This window comes from Macrobrachium nipponense, chromosome 40 (assembly GCF_015104395.2).
Source record: "Macrobrachium nipponense isolate FS-2020 chromosome 40, ASM1510439v2, whole genome shotgun sequence".
NCBI lineage: Eukaryota > Metazoa > Arthropoda > Malacostraca > Decapoda > Palaemonidae > Macrobrachium > Macrobrachium nipponense.
The window spans coordinates 23,528,521-23,552,616 of NC_061101.1; the positions used below are offsets into that span (position 1 = coordinate 23,528,521).

The following is a 24,096-nucleotide window of genomic DNA, read 5'->3' on the forward strand; positions in this document are numbered from 1 at the left end:
TTCTTTAAATAGAACTTCAAAGCTCTAACCGGACATAAAGATCTTTCTAATTCCTCTCCTACTAGATTTGAAAGTCCTTTAACTTCAAAACTCTTTGGCCAGGGTTTTTGAAGGGTTCGTCGTTCTTGGCCAGAAACAGAGTCTGGAAAGAACAAATTGCGCATCACTCTTAAATCCTACTCGAGAATCTAGAGCGTGTATTTCACTAATTCTCTTCGCAGTCGCTAACGACAACAAGAAAATACATTTTCTCGTTAGATCTCTAAACGACACGTTGAGAGGAGGTTCAAATCTACTAGATGATAGAAATCTCAAAACTACATCTAGGTTCCAGTTAGGAGTGCGAGGAGAAAAGGTTTTAGAGGTTTCAAAAGATCTAATAAGATCGTGGAGGTCTTTATCTTCTGCAATTCTCAAACCTCTGTTTCGAAATACGGCCGAAAGCATACTTCGATAACCTTTAATGGTAGAAACTGATAATTTTTTTTGATTACTTCCTAAGGAAAATCAAGAAATCAAGCTAGTTGTTGGTCACAGAGGTATCGAAGAGGACAGTTTATTCTTCTACACATCTTCTAAAAACATACCCATTTTGATTGGGTAGACCCGAATAGTTGAAGATCTCCGGGCTCTAGCAATTGCTTTTGAAGCTTTGCTTGAAAAGCCTCTCGCTCCGACAAGTCTTTCGATAGTCGAAAGGCAGTCAGAGCGAGAGCGGGGAGGTTTTTGATGGTACCTCTCGAAATGGGGTTGTTTGAGAAGATCTCTCCTGTGTGGAAGAGATCTTGGGAAGTCCACTGTCCATTCCTGTACCTCTGTGAAACCAATCTTGAGGACGGCCAAAAGGGAGCGATGTGTGTTAGTCTCGTCCTCTTGATGCCGCAAATTTTTCTTAACACCACTCCTAACATATTAAGAAGGGGGGAAAGGCGTAGGCATCTAGGCCTGACCAGTCCAGCAGCATGGCGTCCACCGCTATCTGCTCTCGGGTCTTCCACTAAGGAGCAAAAGTTCTCTATCCTTCTGGGGATAGGTAGGTGGCGAATAGGTCTATATGTGGACTGCCCCACAAGGCCACCAGAGCTTGACACACCTGAATGTGAAGGGTCCATTCTGTGGGGAGAACTTGGTTTAACCTGCTTAGCCTGTCTGCACTGATCTTCTTCTCTCCTTTCACGAATCTTGTGAGAAGAGTCCACTTTCTTTTCTTTTGCCCAATACAACAGCTCTTTTGTTATATGGAACAGAGAAAGAGAGTGAGTTCCCCCTTGTTTCTTGATATAGGCCAACGCTGTGGTGTTGTCCGAGTTGACCTTGTACCACTGACCTAACACCTCTGTCTCGAAGGCTTTAGAGCTAGAAGAACGGCATAAAGTTCTTTGGGGTTTATATGCCAGTCTAGCTGATCCTTCCTCCATTGGCCTGATACTTCTTTTGTCCCTAGAGTCGCTCCCCACCTTCCTTCTCTGAAGCGTCTGAGAACAAGATTAGGTTTGGGTTCCGAACTTCTAGAGACAAGCCCTCGTTCTTTTTTAAGGGAAAAATCCACCACTTCAGATGATTCTTTACTTCCAGAGGAATATTGAAAGTGTTCTGAAAGTTGCCCGTTCTTCCAACTCCAAATTCTTCTTAGGAAGAATTGAAGAGGGCGAAGGTGGGAGTCTTCCTAGCGAAATGAACTGTTCTAGTGAGGAAAGGGTTCCCAGAAGACTTAACCACTCCCTCACCGAACTCCGTTCTTTCTCTAGGAAGCTAGAGATTTTCTGTAATCCCCGAGCAATCCTTTCCTGGGACGGAAAGCCCGAAAACCCCGAGAATCCATCCGAATCCCCAAATAGACTAAGTTCTGACTGGGGATCATCTGAGATTTCTCGAGGTTCACGAGTAATCCTAACGTCTTTGCTAGGTTCAAAGTAGACTGTAGGTCCTCCAAACACTGTTTCTCCGACTTAGGCCCGGATTAGCCAATCGTCGAGATACATTGAGATGTTTATCCCTTCTAAATGAAGCCATTTGCCCACGTTCCGCATCAAGATACGTGAATACCTGAGGGGCGGTCGATAGGCCGAAGCACAAGGCCCTGAATTGGAAGATTTGTCCTTGTGCAACAAATCTTAGATATTTTCTTGACGATGGGTGAATCGGAACATGAAAGTAAGCATCCTGAAGGTCCAGGGATACCATCCAATCTCCCTGACGTAGGGAAGACAGAACTGAAGCTGAAGTCATCCATGGAGAACTTCTTTTTCTCCACGTACCTGTTCAGGACGCTTACATCTAGGACGGGTCTCCATCCCCCCACCCCCGAAGCCTTTGGAACCAAGAAAAGGCGGTTGTAAAACCCCGGGGAGAAAGGATCTTGCACTAGCTCTATTGCATTCTTGTCCCTCATCGACACACCCGTCTGAAGGAGAGTCTCGTTCAGATCCGGGAGGGTCCTTGTAACTTCGTCGACAATACCAAATTCCTCGGAGATGTTGCCAAAGGAGGTCTGTCTACGAAGGGAATGATGTACCCCTTCTGTAGGACAGACAGAGTCCAGGGATCTGCTTCTCTTACGGACCAGGCATCCAGAAAAGTATTGAAGTCTGGCCCCCTACCTGTGCTTGGAGGACATGGCTGCTATTTGCTCTTTTTAAAAGAGCGGAAGGAAGACCTCCCTTGCTTGTCGAAGGGTTTTCTCTTCGAAGTTGATCGAGTTGAAGGGGCTCCACGAATGGCACCACTGGGGTCCGAGCCACCTTCTTCTGAGTCGTAACTGCAGGTCTACTTTTCTTTGTAGATGTACAAGAAGGTCCTGCGTAGCCTTTTCCGACACAAGGATCTCGAACTATCCTTTCACTAAAGATGAAGGAAACAGATGTTCTGACAGAGGTGCGAATAATAGAGCGGACCTCTGAAAGGGAAAGGAAAACTCCTTTCGTCAGAAAGGAACTGTAAAAAGAGATCTTTTTTCTTTAACATTCCCAGATCCAAAAAGAGCCGCCAACTCTCACCCAGAACCAATTCTTGCACAGCCTTATCCATGTAAGATAGGACACTGTGCAAAGTTTCTGGATAAAGGAAAACTCTGGCTCACTCGTCTTCTTAGCCAGCACCCCAAGAGACCAATCCAAGAAGTTGAACACCTCTAAGACGTGAAAAATTCCCTTAAGGTGCTGATCTAATTCCGACATACTCCAGGACGCCTTTGCTGAATTGAGAGACTGTTTCTTCTCACGACTCTACAAGACTCGAGAAATCTGAAATCTGCAGACGAGGGGAGCATCAATCCCATCGCCTCTTCTGTCTTATACCAAATGCCTCTTTTCCCCGTCAGTTTTTGGAGGGAGGGAGAGCAAATAAACAGTTCTCAAAGTTTCCTCTTTTTAGATAAAAGCCACGAATCTAAAGACTGGATGGGCTCTTCATTGAGATCGCCGGCTTCATCTTCAAGAAAGCCGAGGATTTCAGGGTTTTTGTGCTCGAAAACAGAGATCTCGGCGAAGGAGGAGCTGCAGGAACTAAGAGAATCCGCAAACTCCTCAAGAAGTAACGAGGCTAAAAACTTTATAATTGGAAAGTCCCTCGTTAGTTGAAACTTCTTCCTCAGAAATCTCTTCAAGTTCAAGGTTAGAAGGAGATCGCTCTTTCCTGAACGATTCTCTATCAAGAGAAGCCGCTCTAGGAGAAATGTTTCTAGTAGGTGAAGGACTACGAACAATACCGTCCCCACAACTAGTAGAGGCCTCACGTCTAGAAGAAGCCTCGCGTTCTGGGAGGCGTCACGCTTCTGGCTGGCGTCTTGCGACTTGCAGCGTCCTCACGTTTACCTGGCGCCTCTCTCCTGGGGAGCGTCACGCCTCTGGTTGACGTCACGCGCCTTGGAGCGTCCTCGCGCTTGCCTCGCGCTTGCCTCGCGCCTCTCTCTGAGAGGCGTCACGCTTCTAGTTGACGTCTCGCGCCTCGAAGCGTCCTGGCGCTTGCCTAGCGCCTCGCTCCTGGGAGGCGTCATGCTTCTGGCTGGCGTCACCCGCTTTGGAGCGTCCTCGCGCTTGCCTGGCGACTCTCTCCTGAGAGGCGTCACGCTTCTAGTTGACGTCTCGCGCCTCGAAGCGTCCTGGCGCTTGCCTGGCGCCTCGCTCCTGGGAGGCGTCATGCTTCTGGCTGGCGTCACCCGCTTTGGAGCGTCCTCGCGCTTGCCTGGCGACTCTCTCCTGAGAGGCGTCACGCTTCTTGTTGACGTCTCGCGCCTCGTAGCGTCCTGGCGCCTCGCTCCTGGGAGGCGTCCTGCTTCTGGTTGGCGTCACGCGCCTATCTCGAAGCTCGCGTCTTCTTGGCGGCCTCGATGCACTCTGGCATCTCGCGTCTGGTTGACGTCTCGCGCTTGGAATGCTCGACGCGCCTGACTGGCGACTCGCGTCTGTAAAGCGCTTCGCGCCTGGCTGGCGCTTCAAGCCTGGCTGACGTTTCGCGTCTAGAAAACTCGACGCTCTTGTCTGGCGTCTCGCGCCTGGAAGGCTCTACGCGTTTCGTTGGCGTCTTGCGTTTGACAGGAGAACGGATCCTGCTCGGCCTATGCAAGGCTGATGAATCCGATTCCAAATCAGAGGAAGACAAATTTCTATGGCGAGTCTGAACCCTCGATAGCCTAGACTTCTTAATAGGCAGGAAATCGTCTTTTTCTTTCCCTGGGAGGGTCCTTTTGAACCAGGAAAACCTCCCACCAAGAACGAAGTGATTTGGAAATCCTGCATAGTGGGGGCTAAGGGATTCCCCTTTTTTAGTCCCCTCCCTTCATTATTGTCTACCCTCGGTTGTTTAATTACTGAATGGTCCTCCTCTTGAAAACGCTCAGGACTAGAAGTAATCCTGGGTTCATCCAAACGTCTTTTCAGGGGGCGAGAAAGATCCGCCGATCTCCAACCTCTTTTAGGTGAAGAATTCTCCGAGGAGGAGAAACACTCACGCAGAACGCTTTTTCTGTAGCGTTCTCTGGCATTCTGTGGCGATACAGAAAATGCCGAAGGGACGTCTGACTGTTGAGGATCCTCCACACCTCCTTACGGCTTTTCGACATTCCTTCTCCTCTGGGCTTGGGAGCTTGAAAGAGGTCTAGGCCTGGGAGCGTTGTGGAGACAATCAAACGCCCCCTCCACTGCACTGGGGACACTTAAATCACTATCCACAGCACTATAATCACACTGCTTACCTTCAATGGCCGCCATTTTGGTTTCATTTTCCGAAGGGTGGCTTTAAGATTCGCAATCTCAGATGCCGAATCTGTGGGTTCTAATAAAGGAGCAGGTACATTAGATGGGGCAGTAAAAGGAGAAGAGGGTATAGAATATTACTGATAACCCCCGCTAGATACAGAACTAGACAAAGGTTTGGAAGAAGACCTCCTCACCCTGTCTCTTTCTAACTTCTTCAAGTATGAAGTTAGAGATTCCATTCTTCCGCACTCAAATCCTTGCATTCATTACAAAAGTATTACCAAAAGAACATTCATACATCCTGCATTTCTTGCAAATAGTATGAGGATCAAGCGATGCCTTCGGCATCCTAACTTTACAACCCACATTCACACATTCTTCTCCACATTTCCAGAATCAGACATCATGTGAAACAATCCAAATCAAATTCCAAAAAACGGTCCACAATCGCGTATGTCCAGTACAATCAATGCAAATACGTCACCGAGAGTCCAAACGAAGATCAATTGCGATGCAAAATACGAATCCAGCCGGAGATACCCACAACGATGTTGCCAGTATGGCCGACAGAAAAAATATGATAGAACATGGGAATGGTTCCTAGTCCTGCCACCCAGCGGCAGGTAAGTAGATCACCTGACCTACAGGTTAGCGTGAGCGCGAAATTCGAATTTCTGTCGGACGACGGAGTCAAATAGCTAAGTATATATCTGACAGGTAAGTTAAATGTATAAAAATTCACTTCCTCTATTATCCAATTATGAAACAATCTGATCATTCTGAATACCTAAAATAACCTATTGTTTGATATCCAAAACAATCTGATCATTCTGAAATACCTAAAATAACCTATTGTTTTTGATCCTCCATCTTTCCTTCCATTCTCAAGTTATAAAATACTTTCCATCTACGACAGTTTATACACACTTCTTCCAGACTGTCTCTCGCTGATACTAACCCTGCTTCTTCCTAAGAATTCAATACTTTCTATAACCCTAAAATCAAAATAACCATAATTTTATGAACAACAAGAAGTGCCAAAGAGGAAAAGTGCATTAATTACTGGATGGAGTGCCAAACAAAATATAATTCATTACACAACAGGGGAAATTGCTGTTGAGTCAAAAATAAGAATGAGGGATAATGAGCTAGAAACCTACAATCAGGATGAAAACATGGTAATAGTACTGCACTAACATTTCTGGGAGTCACCGTACCTTGATCTAAGAAATTATATTAACCAAAAATCCAGACCAACTGTAAACAAATGCATACTTTACAAAAAGGGGCTAAATGAAGCATATGGAATGCAAGAAACAATCTAACACTTTGTAGTACATTGCTCTCTTAACAAATCAAGTGATAATGCTATCACATAAACACTGGACTAACTAGAGAGAAAAATGTAAGCAAAATGTACTGTAATATAACTCTAATGAAAAAATACATAAAAGAAATCTTTGCCCAGCAGTAAAAAAGAAAAAAACATTAGTATACTTTTCCCTGCACACTGGGGATCACTTTGAACTCAGGATATTGTCTCCAGGTGGTTAAAAGGATGGATCACTGACTTTCCAATTAGTGTATACTATAATAATCTATTCAAAACTGTAGAATTCACCTTTCTTCCTCAATATCTTCTAGTTTAACCTATCTTATTAATGAATATGAACCTCTTGGGAAAATTCTATTTATTTAGTTATGATAAATGTGAAAAAGCTTTAATTACCTACATTTAAAAATATACTGATGGATTATAATCATATAGACATTGTGCATACTCTAACTAGCTTTTACTAAGTATCGTTGATCAAAATAATGTGGCCATCATTCAAAGGATATATTAAATTTTCATGCAAACCCATTTCCTTCATAATATAGTCTATTTGTTATTGCACAAAATCCCAAGCACATCACTCCCCTAGGGAAAGAAAAAGATTAGTGTAGGAGGACATGATGATATTATTTTCTCAAGTCCCCAGTAGTTAACTAAACAAATCTTGGATAGTCTGATACAACTGCAAACAGAGGCATGGGGCCAAGAAAAGGCAATTACGTTTAATGTGTTTGTTTTGAAAAAATTCATTAAAAAAAAAAAAATCTTCATCACAAATCATTACAGTCAGATTAGCAACTTGGGTGGGAGGTGCGCTAAGCTTCTAAGGCTCCAAGTGCAAGATACAGGTAGAAAAAGACCTGGGGAAAAAAAAACCAGAGGTTTCAAAAGAAAATATGGAGACAAGAGCTGGACTGCAAGTAAACTGGAGGTATGTAAGCATAGATGTGACCCATACAATAAGCTGATTATTCTCTTGAGAATGCTTATCAGTAGGATAAGTCAGAAGTTGTAATGCTAACATGGAGTCATGTTGAAATGGCTGAAAATGATTCTTTTAAAGTGGAAGCTTAAGCTGCCACAGCAAAAAAAAAAAAAAAAAAAAAAAAAAAAAAAAAATCTATAGAACAAAGAAACAACAATCTATTACATAAGAAAAGTCTCTGGAATCCCAAATGTAGAGGGGGAAATGAAGAACTTGACATGAAGCATGAACAACCTTACTGAGAGGATACCCCGGAGAAAAAATGAATAGTGAGAGGACTAAGGAGGGCCTAGCCAATCAACAATAGTGGAAACCAAACCCCCTCCCCTAAACTAAAGTGGGATCCCAACCGGGAAGCTAAGACTTTAGACAATATCAATTCTCCTTTGCTGACTAAGCCACCCACGTTGACGACATTGAGTCCACAAACAAAAAAGTGAACAGTAAAGCTGATGGCAATCCACCTGTAATGTACTAGACAGACTATTTTTCTGGCATAAAAGATATAGACTAAAAAAGGAATGCTATAGGAGTTAATCAAATTATGTACATACTTTCTGTTACAACCACAGCACAACTTTCTTTGGATCCATGAATCTGACTGTAAGACTAACACCAGGTCTGGAAGTGAATCCAATGTCTCTGTAGAAAGCCCACTTCTTTCTGTGTTCAGTGGAGGATCTATTGATATACACAAAAAGAAGACATCAAAAGAATCCCCCACTGAAGACCCCTGAGTGTATGAGATCACTGGCCCTATTGGCTGCTAAACCTGCCTAGGTAGGCCAGTACAAAATTCTGTACAGTTTGTTCAGGTAACTGCACACTATTGGTCCTCTTGGCTGCTATCCAAAGGTCAATACAAAACTCTTAACAGGATGCTTAGGCTATTGCACATTACAAGTCCTCTTGGTTACTAAGTCTGCTAAAGCCAATATGTACAAAAATCCAAACTCGTTGTCCAGAATATTATCAAAAGAAGGTCCATGCTCTGCAAAATCCAAGATTATAATGCCTGGATCAGCACTGTCAAGAAATGTACTCTGGTTGCCTGCCGTTATGAGTAGATCAACTCAGCAAGCTCAGATGAGTAATCAATCAGAAAGTCTGAGAAGAATGGGCAGAAGGTAGGGACATGGGGTTGGCAAAATAATCAAGACGACCTCTCTACAATGAAGGCGTACGCTTATCTGAGGAATAAAATTAATACTCAGAACCAAAAAATCTTTATGGTGTATGAAGTAGACCATAAGTTGTAGAAGACTGCCGTACTTGGTGTTTTCTAAGTGCAGGACAAAGGTGAAAACAGCAATTTCTTCTTTTATTACGTAGGTCAATAACCAAGTCAGTGCCCTACTGGTAATGCAAAAGATGTCAGGGTGAAGAGAGAATCGCCATGAAAAACATGCCAGAACTGAGAAAACCATAAATATGCACTTCAGTGCCTATTCTGCAAAAGAGCAAGTTCTATGGTACATGTTGCCAAAGCAAGAGAAACCCAAAATGGAACAACCACATACACAACAGTAAAAAGAAGCATTTTATTCATTTGCAGCTCAAGAAAATTTGTGGGTTGACTGTCAGGTCAGCTGAGTGGGCAATACCCCACCCACTCATCTCCTTGTTACAAAGTTTCATCAACCAAACCAACTCATGCCTATGGTATACCCAAGAGTCAAAGGTTTGTATCATCGTAGGAACAAGGAGAATGCAACATTAGCCCCCCTTTAGACACATAAACTATCTATGTATAAATGGAAAGAAGTATTAAATGTAAACAATGAAAATGATATTTTTTTATAATAAAATTAGATTTTGTATATACTTACCCAGTAATTATATAGCTAAGAGTTTCTACTCAACAGCAGCCTAAATACAAAATTTTGCGGGTAACGCTTCGATGGCTCAGTGTAGGTATACAGTGCCGTCCCTCAACGGCAATACTAAGAACAACTTGGTTAATCATGTCGTTCTGTTTTATGCATATTGGCCATCAGAGGTGAGGCGAGTGGGCTCTGATCATATAATTACTGGGTAAGTATATACAAAATCTAATTTTATTACAAAAATATCATTTTGTAAATGCGACTTACCAGTAATTGTATAGCTGATTCACATTGAATGGAGGTGGGATCATGGGGCATATCTACTCCAAAGCATTAAATCAGTAAGAATTTGAAATATAAAACATTGCTAGCATTGGGAAAAACAATGATTGTCGTTCCTATCAATTAACAGCTATGGCAGATGAATACTGCTCTGGTTGGTACTCACTTAACTCTTAGTGGTGGCAGTAAAAGCCAAGGGTCGCCCTCCTACTTAAGGGGAACTTTGCAGCAAGGGGAATGCTCCTATGGCTAGCAAAGTATGATAGGTGCCCACCCTTGACCTGGGTACAGCACCAAAATAAAACAACAAGAAAACACTGACACTAACACTTGAAAAAAACGTCATGAGCCATACACTGAGAGTGGTGGGTTCTCCATGTAACTCTGTATACCCCAACTCAGCACCTTACTGAAAAGGTGAAGAGATAATAGGAAAGAAACATCCTATGCTTCCTTCTGCAATTGCATGCCAGTCACTAATAATGGTCTCGAGGTATTGAATTATTTTTTTTTTTTTTTTGTTTTTTTTTTTTTTTTAAGCTTACATAAAAAAAGAAAACAAATATGATGAGCAGATCGTTTATGCCTCCAGTAACTCGATAGCAGAATGGGCTTAAAGAGCAACAAATGACTTAAAACTATGGAGGAAGAGGGCTGTTTTCTTATATCCTTAGTTTTGCTCCCAACAAGACCTGAAAGATATTCCACAACACTGTGTGTTTCAAACATGAAGCCCCACCCCCTTTAAAATAGAAGGACCAAACGTTTAGACCACTTTTTTACGAATTAAGAGAAAAATAGAGGACAAAAAACAAATGCTGTATTTGTCTGAACAATCATTCTGAATCATCGCAGTGGTCTATGCGTCAATTGTGACAAAGCTGAAGACTTCTGTTGTACCGTGGGTAAACAGAAAGACAATGCCGAATCTAAGGAGACGTAACTTTGTCTGATGATTCTCACAATAGTAATTGAGGACCCCAAACCAGGAACTATAAGCGAGAATCTAAAGCCAACCAGACATAAGTCGTGATGGTTGGGCAGAGAGTTCTGAAGTTTTAGGCGTTAACCCTCAATAGAAGATAAACAAACTAGGATAAACAAGATCTCAGTGAGTAGGTACTCACCCGATTCCGTAGGCTGACTCCTGAGTTGCCCGGTAGTGCATTTCGTCTTGGCATGCGTTCGTCTTATAGAGCTATAGAGTGCATAACAGATACACTCGACCAACTGCACGTTAAAAGAAACACGAGGGCAAGCAACCCTCGTTTTGTGATATACCAAACCTGTGGTGTTGTTGCCAAACAAAACCACTAGACATCTCAAAGTCCCAACTGGAAACTAAGACCGTCTTAACTTTCAGGTTATTACGAACAACTCTGGTTACGATAAGGTACTATTTGTCTCGATCACACACTAGAAGGACTAACTTACCAGTGAGTCTACACTCAGACAGTGCAATTGATAACAGATGCCTGCCGCAAGAATATACAAGTATATTCGTAGCTACTGGTGACGAACGCTCGCCTAATTCATCTTCGCTTCGAAAGAAAAGGAAAAATGACTGTGGAAAGGCAGATATGCTTTTTATTACCTAATGAAGAGGGTATTCGAGATGCTACCCGAAGGACAATTTCTAAGACAATAACAGGACACTGAAGACAACTAGTCCATGCTGAACTGGTTGTTCCCACAAACAAATGAACATACGTCTGATGATATCCTTCCTAAGATAGAACTAGGAGCATAGGCACTCGAATCCAAACTCTGGGGAGTACACTCTGTCGAGTTCCTATTATTTCCTCATCCATTACGGTGTAACCCAGGAAGTAGGTTGGAGAGAGAGAGAATAGAGATACAGGAGAGAGAGAGGGCATGGAGAGAGAAGAGAGGAGAGACGAGAGAGAGAGATGAGAGGATGAGAGGAGAGAGAGAGAGAGAGAGGGGGGGGGGGGGCAATAACGTGTGCAGGTCAGCAAACTTGCATGTTGATGATATGATGATAGCAAAGTATGGACTTAGGAAAACTTATTCGCCTCGGCAAAAAACGCCTTCCAGAAGGGAGAGCATGGGCTCTCACAGACCAAATGGAGCCCTTTCTTCCTACAACTGGTCAGATCGCGGGAACACGATAGTTGAGTGGAGTTGGAATGCGCCAAAAGAGGGTGAGAACTTGCCACGTCTTGCCACGCATCTGTCTTCTCCATAATCAAAAAACTCACGAAGAGGGCTATTCAGAGCTTACAGCACGACTCAAGTGATGTCCTAACTAAGTGGTGGGTGGGATAGGAGCAAATCAAAAGATCCTGTAGTGTTGATGAAGACAAAAGAGGAGACTGTCATCAGGCCAAACCCAACGGACCTAGCGCCAAAACTACCAACAGCTGGTGCCAGGGAGGGCGTGGAAAGCTTCGGGCAAGCTGGAGCGTGGGAGTGTAGCTCCTCAGATGGTGCAGAGCGCCTGGAAGGAGATTGGTGTTTGACAAAAAAAAAAAAAACACCAGATACCAGAGAGATCGAAGCGCCAAACCTGGTGTCCATCCAAAATGCCAAAGCAGGCTCAGAGATCTGATCCACTTCCTCTTTAATGGGAAAAGTCGGTACTTCCATCTTCAGAGCAAATATGAGAAGGCGAGCAAGTCCACACACCTGGCACAAAAGCTTGAGAGCGGACTGACTATCAAAGCAAGAGGTGCTTACGAGATTGAACGCCTAGGTGGGCAGGATGCTCAAAATTAAAACTAATCCAGCCGTGTTCAGTCAAAAACCATAAACGCATCAAAAGACGCCTTTTCAGTGGCTGTCTGCCAATACCTGGGAACAGCCACAAGTTCGACCAAGGGGGCAACTATTGAGGGCAATCTTCTCCCTGGTGCAGAGAAGCAGGACTTGACTTTAAGTCTCGGAGATCCGAGGGGTCAGAAAGTCACCTCCTCTAACACACATCCAGATATACGCCTTTCCAGCGGCTGTCCATCAATACAGGTTCAACTGAGGGAGCGACTACCTGTATGCAACCCCCTGAACTCCCTTGGACCTTTGGTATGTCTTCTCCCCGGTGTGGGGGAGCGGGACATTGACCTTTGTCTAGGAGAATCAAGGAACAAGTAGCCACCTCCTCCACTGCACAACACTTCACTTTACATTGATAAATTCATGATAATCGAAATAGAATACTGGCAAAGGCAAGGGAAGGAAGCGCTGGAGCAAATGACTAAGACAGGAGGGCTAGTAGGAGAGAACTGGCGTCAGCTTTGGGAGGCGAGAGGTGAACACTGGGCATTAGGCATGCATAGGTGCCTGAAACATTGGGCGTTTGGCAGCCATTGTCAACCCAAACACTGGGCGCTTGGCAGTCACTGGTGCCCGAAACGCTGGGCGCTCAGCAGCTATTGGCGCCTGAAACAAAGGGCAAAATGCCAACGTCTCTGGAAATCTCAGTTGCTTATTACTTTGTGCAAATAATCGATCCGTAATCAACTATCTACCATATATGAAATTCTGGTATCTAGGCAAGAAGAATGCTAACAATAGTATGAATAACATTAGCATTTCCTATATTCAATCTTTGTATTTAAATAACGCAAAATGATGCTCAGACAGACTAGAGGCTATATGCCGGCATCTCTGGTGATCTCAGTTGCATATTACTGAAGAAAATAAGCGATCAGTAATCGAATATTAACTACTTTGTATGAAATTCTGGCATCTAAGGAAATGAAGGCATGCTAAAAATGTATACATATGTAAATAGCATTTTTTATTTTCCTTAAAATCAGGAAAATGAACATGTAACATTTTTGCATTATGTTAAGAAAACAAATCCCTCTAATATTGTAATTAGCATTTTTTTTTATCCTTAAAATCAGGAAAATGTACACGTACATTTTTGCATTATGTAAGAAAACAAAATCCACTCTTATATTGTTAATTACCGCTTTTACTCTCTAATTAGTGATAAGGGAATAAAATAAATATTTACAAATATATGAAATAGATTTTCATATATCTAGATATATATATACTATATGTACATATAGTTTACGCTCTGAAATAAGATAAATCTATATCAAGTAGTTTTTCACATTTAGTTCTCAAAGCAAATCTGACTTTAACATAAAAGAATAAAACAATTATAAAAAAAAAAAAAAAATTAAAATTCAAATTCAATAACTGATTACACACTGGGTTGTTGCCCAACTCCTAGGGTCGTACCCTGCTAATCGACTCGAGTGTCCTGAGCTCCAGTCTGACATGCCAGTTAAGTTACCGAACATGAACTTTCACAACTGTATGACACAAGGAAAATACTCCAGACTGAGGCCATACCAAGCTCTCTACCTGTAGCGGGTGATGAACTGTACTGCAGAAGCAAAAACCTAGTACTATACTAGTTAATTATCCCTATCTTCCATGTGAAGTTGAAAATTACTATTTACACCCCTTGTGGGGCTTCTTTTACAAGACAATCGTAAATTTTACCTAATTTTCTAATAAATAATTTTATTTTGTAAATTTATAATTACTGCTCACACAATATCAAAACAGATAAGAAATAAAATAAGTAACAAATTCTTAGCAAATTGTTGAAAAAAAAAATATTTTTACAACCGAAGAACGAAGATTCATTAACTTTATATTACTTTTGTATGTTTATTCTAATATTTCTTCGCACTTTGCAAAATTACATTTACAACCGACACACTATTGTAAAAGACAAGAACAAAAAAACAACAGCAACCCCTAATGTATTTACGAGCAAATTTACAAAAAGACTTCATGAGAGACAGACATAATACTTTCCCCCTAGAAGTTACAAGGAGAACTGAAGCCTTGAGCCGCTGAGTTTTGATTTTAGCCAGTGCAAAAGTTGCCATTAGTGAATTTATTGGCGATAGAAGTATTGGCACCTCTTTCCTGCCCGATTCTTTCCAAGTTGATGGCGCTTAATTTTGTTTATCTACAGGATCAATCCGTCCACCACCCTAAACCTCTTATTACTACTCCCAGGATCAATTCTTCAGGGTTAATAGTACTCGATTGACAGGAACAATCTACCTATGACCTACCGCAGCCCAACAATAACACACACTCTCCTTACTATATTTCTACCTCCACCTTTGTCTCTGAAAAGGAAAGCGATAAGTATTCCAGGCACAGTAAACAAAACAAATGTGTTGGCCTAATGGCCATCATTTGGCCTAAAAGAAGGTATTAACATTCACAAATTACCTTTAAGGTAATTATATTCACTGACGATTTGTGACTAGTCTATGATCGTAACATAATCCGAAATCAAAATATCACCTAATGGAATGATGCAACACTCCTGCAATGGTCCAGAATTACTTTAAACTGTTACTAGAGCGGTGTCTTGCTAATAGCTCATGGCTGAGAAACAAACTATATACGAAAGTTTGGCCTAAAGGAATGACGTAACATCAAGATTAGTTACTAAAGAAAACAATTCTAACCAAATGACTTCACATTAAGCCCTCCGGACACTAAAAAGATATATGCAAAAGTATTTGATTTACTCGAAAAGTGATCCCTTCAAGAACTATATTTATAAGGCCATTATTATATTATTATTCCGGAGACTGCAAGTATCCAGCTAATGTTAAAATCTGAACAAAATAAACAAGACATGACTCATCCTGTTCCAAGGCTATGAATGCGTTCCAGTGATTGTAACACTATCGAAATCCGGTGATATAACCGGAAATAGGAATAAGCTGTTGTAAGCACTCGATGTGTCGTTGAGCGCGGCAGAAAACAGAATGACGTGATTCGCCAAATCATTCCTAGTATTGCAGCTAGGGGACGGCCCTGCATCCTACCTACTGAGCCATTGAAGTGGTACCCCCCAAAAATTTGAATTTAGATTGCCGTTAAATAGAAACTCTTAGCTATATAATTATGTGCTGGGTAAGTCACATATACAAAAATTTATTATACAAGACAAATTCATATAACCTGTATAAAGCAGGGCAGAAGGACTGCTATTCATCCATACTATAAGATGAAAGAAATATTCAAGTAACCATGAAATAACAATGATCAACTGGGAGTAAATATGCAAACAATAAGGTAAAGAAATTAAAAAGTATACCAATATGAACAATAACTTGTAGATAGGACAAGATATTAATGCCTATAATGGGGTAAAGGGTATCAAACAAAAATGTTGCTGTGTGGGATGAATATTAGGGCATTATATCTTCCTTCCTGGAAATTACTAAACTGACCATTGAGGCTAAAAGGATACAGGGTTGGCACTATCTGCTATCAAGACTGCAGGCTTACAAGGTGCTTAATTCATTCAGCTACAGCTAAGACACTTTCTTGTCATCAAGAGTAATGTCGATACTGAATTTGTCTTTAAAGAGGGAATTCTACATGAGGCACATATCTTCACATCACAAAAGGGAGATAGTACATGGTGCCAATATTAAAAGCAGGACTAATATGACTAATTAAATCTAGTGCTATCAATAAGCTACTTGGCACATTCATTAATACAACCCTTGACCTAAAAAAATATACAACAGCACTGAATACATATCAAGTTTTCAATTCTCATACCTACTTACAGTACAGCACAGTACAGTATATACACTACAGAAAGAATTAGGGTTTGAGGTCTGTCATCCTTATTCTAAACTTCTAAACTGGGAAAATATCAACACTAACTGTAAACAAAATCAAAGTTATTCTCACCTAACTGCCGGGAAAGGCTTGGAGAAATGCTGTAATCTGGAATTACCCAAATGGAAAAAATTACAATCAAAACAAGTTGGAGGGAACAATACTGTTTTCAAATTCTATAAACTGATAAACAAATACAAACACTGTATACTAATTCATATAAAATGTTTAAAAATCGCTCAGGTTATTTATGTAAACACACAATTTTATACAATCTCAACAAAGCATTAATCACTATCAAGTGATTCCAACATACATAATAAAAAAGAAAGACCACTGTACAAGACCCAAACAACATGAGCATCTTGTTCAAGTAGTATATGTCCCTAGCACTGAAAAACCAAACAGAGCAGAATAGCAAGGCTGGAGGAACATGGACATAAAGTCCATGACAATGACAATAATTAAATTTCAGTAAACCCTGCATCAACAGCTATACTAGTTGTAATGTATACGTATAGCCCAATCAAACAATTTAAATCTCACATCTAGAACCTCTTAACCATCATCCCTTAAGAAATCCAGGTCTGCAGTAATCAAATAATCTCACAATACTTGACATAACATACATGTAACTCCTTCAACTGACTCCTCTATCCAATGCCCGTACCTAGTAGCACCAGCATAATATATTACTGGTTCTCGAGGCCACCTAAACAACTAAAATTCCTTGGGTTAAATAAATATTTCTGGTGGCAAAGAAATGTCAAATCCATACAGGAAAACAGGAATTTACATTTGTACGTATTAAATTATAGGTTTATGTGTAACCTTTAACCAAACTGTACAATGACTAAAAATATCTTCAACACAGCGGCTATTACAATTACAGACTAGCTGCATGTTCACATGTCAAGTTTGTGTATTGTTTACTCAACAGTAGGCCAGAACATGATAGTAACATGGTGAATAAAATAACCTGCAGCAGCATCGCTTTGGCAGACATGTACAACTGAAAATTAAACAATTGCATGTGCATACTAGTACAGGCGGTCCCCGGCTTACGACGGTTCCGGCTTACGACGTTCCGAGGTTACGACGCTTTTTCTTAAATATTCAATGGAAATTCCGTCCTGGGTTACGACGCTTGTTCCGAGGTTACGACGCTGACGCTTCCGACGCTCCGAGTTAACGACGCTTTTAAAAAACGCATGCTATGATAAAAATCCTTTATAGTTTAGCACAGTACATAATAAAAATATGTTTTTGGTTACATTACAACAAAAATTTTGAGGTTATGATGATTTTTTGACACGTTTTTTTTTTTTCGTTATTTTTTGAATTTTTTTACTGACGCCACCGCATGCGGAACTAGTTTGCGGGCGAATGGAATACACTAGCTTGGGATGCGCAGTTTACACAGTCCAAAAGCGCAAATAATAATGAAAATCATTGCTTGTTTCCAGTACATAATTAAAAAAACTAAGTTTCTGGTTAGATTACAACACAAATGCCAAGGTTACGACGTTTTGTTATGCTTTTTAACGATACCTCATATGCAGAACTAGTTTTTGAGCGGAGGTGCATAAATTAATTAACGCTATTAACTGTATGGTAAATTGACCGAACAACGACCTCGGACGGTCGAGGACGCCAAGCGTAACAATACGAAAGGACGCCACTTCAATCGCGTGCCTGCCTGCATCCACTAGGTTGTGTTCTGAGACGTTGCTGAAATTCCTTGCCATTTTCGCTAATTTACAATGGCTCCTAAACGCCAAAGTACTTCCTCCGATGATAGTTCATCCAAGAAGAGGAAGGTCATCACGATGGAGGTTAAAATATGACGTGATAAAGCGTTCGGAGAAGGGAGAAACTAACACCGAAATAGGCCGTTCTTTAGGCTTGAGCAGGACCACGGTGGTAACCATTGTGAAGGATAAGGAACGTATTCTGAAGCACGTTAAGGATGCTGCACCGATGAAGTCAACGGTGATAAACGAGAAGCAACGTAGCCAGAGCATTGTTGAAATGGAGAAATTGCTCATGATCTGGCTGGAGGACCAGAACCAGCGACGTGTTCCGGTGAGCTTAAGTGTGATCCAGGAGAAGGCTAGAGCGCTGCATGAGGCAGTAGTGAAAAAGTTTGGCGAAGGCAGTTGCTGGTGGTGAATTTTCCGCGAGTAGAGGTTGGTTTTTTAACCGTTTTAAGGCTCGTGCAAATTTGCATAATGTGAAGCTGCAAGGTGAAGCTGCTAGTGCTGATAGCGAGCAGCAGAAAGTTTTCCAGCTGGTTTGGCTGAGATAATTAAGGATGGTGGTTACACGGTCTTGTACCAAGTCTTTAATGTGGATGAGACTGGATTATTTTGGAAAAGAATGCCAAATCGAACGTACCTTTCCAAGGAGGAGAAGTCAGCACCTGGCCATAAAGCTGGAAAGGAGCGACTGACTTTGCTGTTTGGGGCCAATGCAAGTGGTGATTTGAAACTGAAGCCCTTGCTGGTGTATTTGGCCGAGAATCCCAGGGCTTTCAAGGGCATTTTCAAGAGTCAACTCCCTGTGATTTGGAAATCTAACAAGAAGGCGTGGTTACCTTAATGGTCTTCGAAGATTGGTTCAATGACCATTTCGTGCCAGCAGTGGAGCGGTATTTGACTTCGAAGGGTCTGCCTTTTAAGGCCCTCTTAGTCCTGGACAATGCCCCTGGTCACCCTTCAAATTTGAGCGACATGCATCCTAATGTGAAGGTGGTGTACCTCCCACCCAATACCACATCGCTGATACAGCCAATGGACCAGGGAGTAATAGCAAATTTCAAGGCTTACCTACCTAGAAGGACCATACGTGTTGCTTTGAGGGCCATAGAAGCTAACAAGGAGTTGACACTGAAGCAATTCTGGAAGGGCTACAACATTGCAGATGCAGTGAAGAACATTGCAAGTGCTTGGGACGAGGTGAAGACGACCACTTTAAATGGGGCCTGGAGGAAACTGTGTCCACAGTTTGTGCACAGTTTTGAAGGCTTTGACCAGGCAGAAGACGTCGAGACTGTGACGAGGAAGATCGTAGGGCTAAGCAAGAGGCTGCAACTAGATCTTGAACCTGATGATGTAACAGAGCTGCTGGCTTCCCATGGAGAGGAATTGTCTGCAGAGACTTACTAGAACTTGAACAACAAATGATTGAGGAAGAGGAGGCGGCACCAGAGCCAAAACCCAGGTCATTAACTGTGAAAGGCTTGTCAGAGGGTTTTACTCATCTGGAGAGAGCCTTGGCTTCTTTTGAGGCAGAAGACCCTAACGTTTCTAGGTTTGACAAAATCAAGAGAGGAATCATGGATTGGTGACTTTCTACAAGGAGACCCTGAAGGAGAAGCAGACGAAGAGAAGTGTGCAGTCCAGGCTTGACACTTTCTTTCACAAGTCTCCAGTACCACCACCTCCCACTCCTAGTCCTGGTAAGGAATTCTGAACTGTTTTACTAATTTATGTGTTTACATAGTGTACATATTAAAATGTGTAATTTTTTAATGTAACAACTACTAAATGTAAGAGTATAAATTGTAACTTCATTAATTTTCATCATTTGTAATTTTATTGCAGAAGTGGTGACAGTTCCAGATCCCCCTGTACTACCTGTGACAGTTCCAGATCTCCCTGTACTACCTGTGACAGTTCCAGATCTCCCTGTACTACTGTGACAGTTCCAGATCCCCTGTGTTACCTGGACCCTCTGTATCAGCCCGCCCACCTGACGCGTGTACAACCAGGTAAGCAATTTCATTTTTCTCATTTTCATGTTGGAAATTGTTTACACCCTACATACATTCGTACCATAACTTACATAGTGGTACAATGTGTTTGATGTTGCATAACCTTATTATTATTTTTTTTTCCATTTCAGACCCCTTTTGTAGTGACAGTGACCCAGATGACCCTGAGCCTTTCCATGGTTTGATGCCTCGCCCTATACATCAGGTAAGGAATCCTTAACAAATTTTGTATAAAATGTTTTATAAATTGCTAATAGAAATTTTATTAAAAGTGTACATATGCTACAATTACATACATCCACCTTATTAATATATTTTTATGTACCCTATCATTCTTTCCAGATGGTAGATGTTCCCTCATCAGTTGATACAAGTATCACTCCCCAGAGCCCAAATCAGTTGGATACGAGTAGTAATCACCCTCTACCATTCCTTCAGGTAAAAGGAAATTCTTCATTTTTTGTATATTGAAACCATTAACGTAGTACACCACTACCATTATGTCAAACCACAGTAATAAAACATGTGCAGTAGTTTACAGTTAGTAGTAACTATCATTTTATATAGTTTTTTGTATCATTCCAGACTCCCAAGCACCTGCCCATCCCACTCCATAGCCCAGCCACCCACTCTCATGTACCATATGAACCACCCAGTAAGCAAGCCACCACTAGAATTTTGGTAAGGACAGTTTTTTTATTAATGTTTTAATTTTTAATATTACATATGTAATAACCATGTTATGTAACCTACATCTACTATAATCATATGTACTTACATAAACCAGACCTCTACATAGCCTACATGTCTTCATTTTGCTGGAGGTAAGGAATTCTCAGTTGTGTTTAATGTTTGCATACGTACAATAAATTTTGTACACCTAAGTGGTTACATACTGTCCTTTAATATTAATTCTTCATTCCAGACTGCCCATCATCCTAGCCTGTTATCTGTGATAAGCACATGAAGTTAGGTTTGGAATGCATCCTTATCATGAATGCTCTACACCTCCACCTCCATCTCCCACAACCTAGGTAACAGCTTTGAGACTCACTAAAAGTTGGTAAGTTATGTAAGGAATTTCTAAATTAAGTTTTATACTACATGTTATATGATATTAAACCACTGTATGGTGCATATTACTGTATGTAACTTACTATGCATAGAGTACTTACTGACATACTAATTATTTTTTGTACATTCCAGAACCCCCTGAATGATGTAGGCTATGGGGCCACTAGACTTTGTCCATCCAGGGTTACATTGAAAGTCTACTTTAAACTAAAGGTAAGGAATTAATTAACATACATTAAATCTTTTAGTACTCTTGATATATCTACAGTAATTAACATATGCATTCACAACTTTCTGTAGTGTATATTTTGTACACTAATTTTGTTACTTTTTCCTTCAGAACCAACATTTTTTCACACAACTCCAGGTTGTTACTACAAGTGTCATCAAGGGATAACTACTACAAGAATGAAGCACCATTTTGGTTTTTTGGATGGAAAAAACCCTTCAGGAAAGTATAACGTATCACATGTAACATGTAGTGTAACAAGTATGAACAGTAAGGTTTTTACATACAGTAGTACATATTACATACGTACATAACTTTTTTTTACAGGAATTTCCAACCAAGTTTGATTATGTACATATGTACATGTTATAAACCACTGTACGTATGGTTACTGTATGTAACTTACTAAACATACATAAACACCCCCTGACTTAACTTTGATACTTTTTTGGTACATTCCAGAAACCCAGGACCCCCTCCATGATGCAGGCTATGGGGGCCACATAAAACTTTGTCCAGGGTTACTACATAACATAGAACGACAACTGTAAACTATGTACTACTGTACTAAAGGTAAGGAATTATACATAGTACATATAGTAAACATACATTAAGTGAACCAAGATCTCTCACATGGGATAATGATCAAGGTCCCTCATGGAATTACATACATACTGTACACTCCCTGCTGAACAGGGGGTGTAGACCAATCATTTACAATATTAAACCACTGTATGGTGCATATTACTGTATGTAACTTACTATGCATAGAGTACTTACTGACAAAATTATCTTTTGTACATTCCAGAACCCCCTGAATGATGTAGGCTATGGGGCCACATAAGACTTTGTCCATCCAGGGTTACATTGACTGAGAACTTTAAACTAAAGGTAAGGAATTAATTAACATACATTAACTAAGTTTTATACATGTTATATATGTGATATTAAACCACTGTATGGTGCATATTACTGTATGTAACTTACTATGCATAGAGTACTTACTGACAAAATTATCTTTTGTACATTCCAGAACCCCCTGAATGATGTAGGCTATGGGGCCACATAAGACTTTGTCCATCCAGGGTTACATTGACTGAGAACTTTAAACTAAAGGTAAGGAATTAATTAACATACATTAACTAAGTTTTATACATGTTATATATGTGATATTAAACCACTGTATGGTGCATATTACTGTATGTAACTTACTATGCATAGAGTACTTACTGACAAAATTATCTTTTGTACATTCCAGAACCCCCTGAATGATGTAGGCTATGGGGCCACATAAGACTTTGTCCATCCAGGGTTACATTGACCGAGAACTTTAAACTAAAGGTAAGGAATTAATTAACATACATTAACTAAGTTTTATACATGTTATATATGTGATATTAAACCACTGTATGGTGCATATTACTGTATGTAACTTACTATGCATAGAGTACTTACTGACATACTAATTATTTTTTGTACATTCCAGAACCCCCTGAATGATGTAGGCTATGGGGCCACATAAGACTTTGTCCATCCAGGGTTATATTGAAAGACAACTTTAAACTAAAGGTAAGGAATTAATTCACATACATTAACTTTTTTACTCTTGATATAACTCAAAGTAAGGAATTAATAAACATACATTAACTCTTTACTCTTGATACTCATAATTTACATATTGTATTCAGGACTTTGTGTAGTATTTTGTACTAATTGTGTTATACTTTTACCTTCCAGAGCTACCAGACTGGGATTTTAGTGTATCAAGGATCTAACAAAGTGTGCAATGCATGTGTATACGTATACAGTGACAGTGTTTAGTGTATACCCTAAGGATTAAGTGTAGTGTACATTGTGCTTTTTAGTGTCACAAGAGTTTAATAAAGAATTATACCTTCAAGAACCATCCTTTGCCATTGGAATAACCACACTACACATCATGCAATCTACTTGCATGTCACACAGGTAAGGTCTCTAACTTTTTCTTAGTTTAAGGCATATTTCCAAGTGTCGTTCCGGCTTACGACGATTTTTTTTCGGCTTACGACGCGCCTCAAGAACGGAACCCCCGTCGTAACCCGGGGACTGCCTGTAGTTTGTGGGCAAACTACCAAAGAGCTCTAGCAATTGGGTTCAATGCAAAGTATCCACTGCATTGTCATTGGGCTAAGTTCTTTATCAGGCACCTCAGAGAAAAAGATCATCATTATTCTTGGTAATTCTCCGATAAAGTACTTGAATTCCACATCAACACTATATCAGAAATATTTAAATAAAAGTTATTTTGGCATTGTATCCATAGAATATATGGGGCCTTTGAATAATAAGGCATTTACTGTATTTACTGCTTTCCATTCTGAGTTCTTGGACATTGGGAGGTGACTGATGCTTGCGAGTGCATGTGTTAATCACACATGACTATGTAAGCTTTTCTTCCCTATTATTATGCAATAATCACCTACAACTTTACATCAAAATATCATAAAATTCTATGCTGAAGCACCTGGATGTTTTTTGACTATTCGCCATTTTCAGCTACAAACACATCAGTTTCAACAATGGCTGCCATTGTGTAAGAACTGCAAGGGCATTCACTTTACTAATTTAACAAAAACCTTTATATCCCTTTCCAATTGCTGTAATCCATTCCACTGATAAATGTACCTCCTAAAGTGACTGAATTACTGGGACTTAGACAAGAGGCACCTCCTAACCTTAAGGCAATGACTGTGTTTGTTTGTTTGTA

At 40.6% G+C, this 24,096-nt stretch overlaps 1 protein-coding gene and 1 long non-coding RNA gene across 3 annotated transcripts in view; one reads left to right on the plus strand and one right to left on the minus strand.

The window, feature by feature from the left end:
• Window positions 1–24,096, minus strand: part of LOC135211993 (DAZ-associated protein 2-like) — a 95,501-nt gene that overhangs the window by 68,700 nt on the left and 2,705 nt on the right. The window contains 1 exon segment of the mRNA XM_064245265.1: window positions 16,345–16,380. Coding sequence (XP_064101335.1) covers window positions 16,345–16,380 — 36 coding nt within the window.
• On the plus strand, window positions 21,618–23,253 carry LOC135211995 (uncharacterized). 2 transcript variants are annotated; one of them, XR_010313803.1, is made up of 6 exons: window positions 21,618–21,923; window positions 22,159–22,241; window positions 22,384–22,466; window positions 22,609–22,691; window positions 22,837–22,919; window positions 23,088–23,253. It is a non-coding gene; the product is annotated as an uncharacterized LOC135211995 (long non-coding RNA). The 2 variants fall into 2 exon arrangements; XR_010313802.1 differs by lacking the exon at window positions 22,609–22,691 and having other exon boundaries at window positions 21,629–21,923.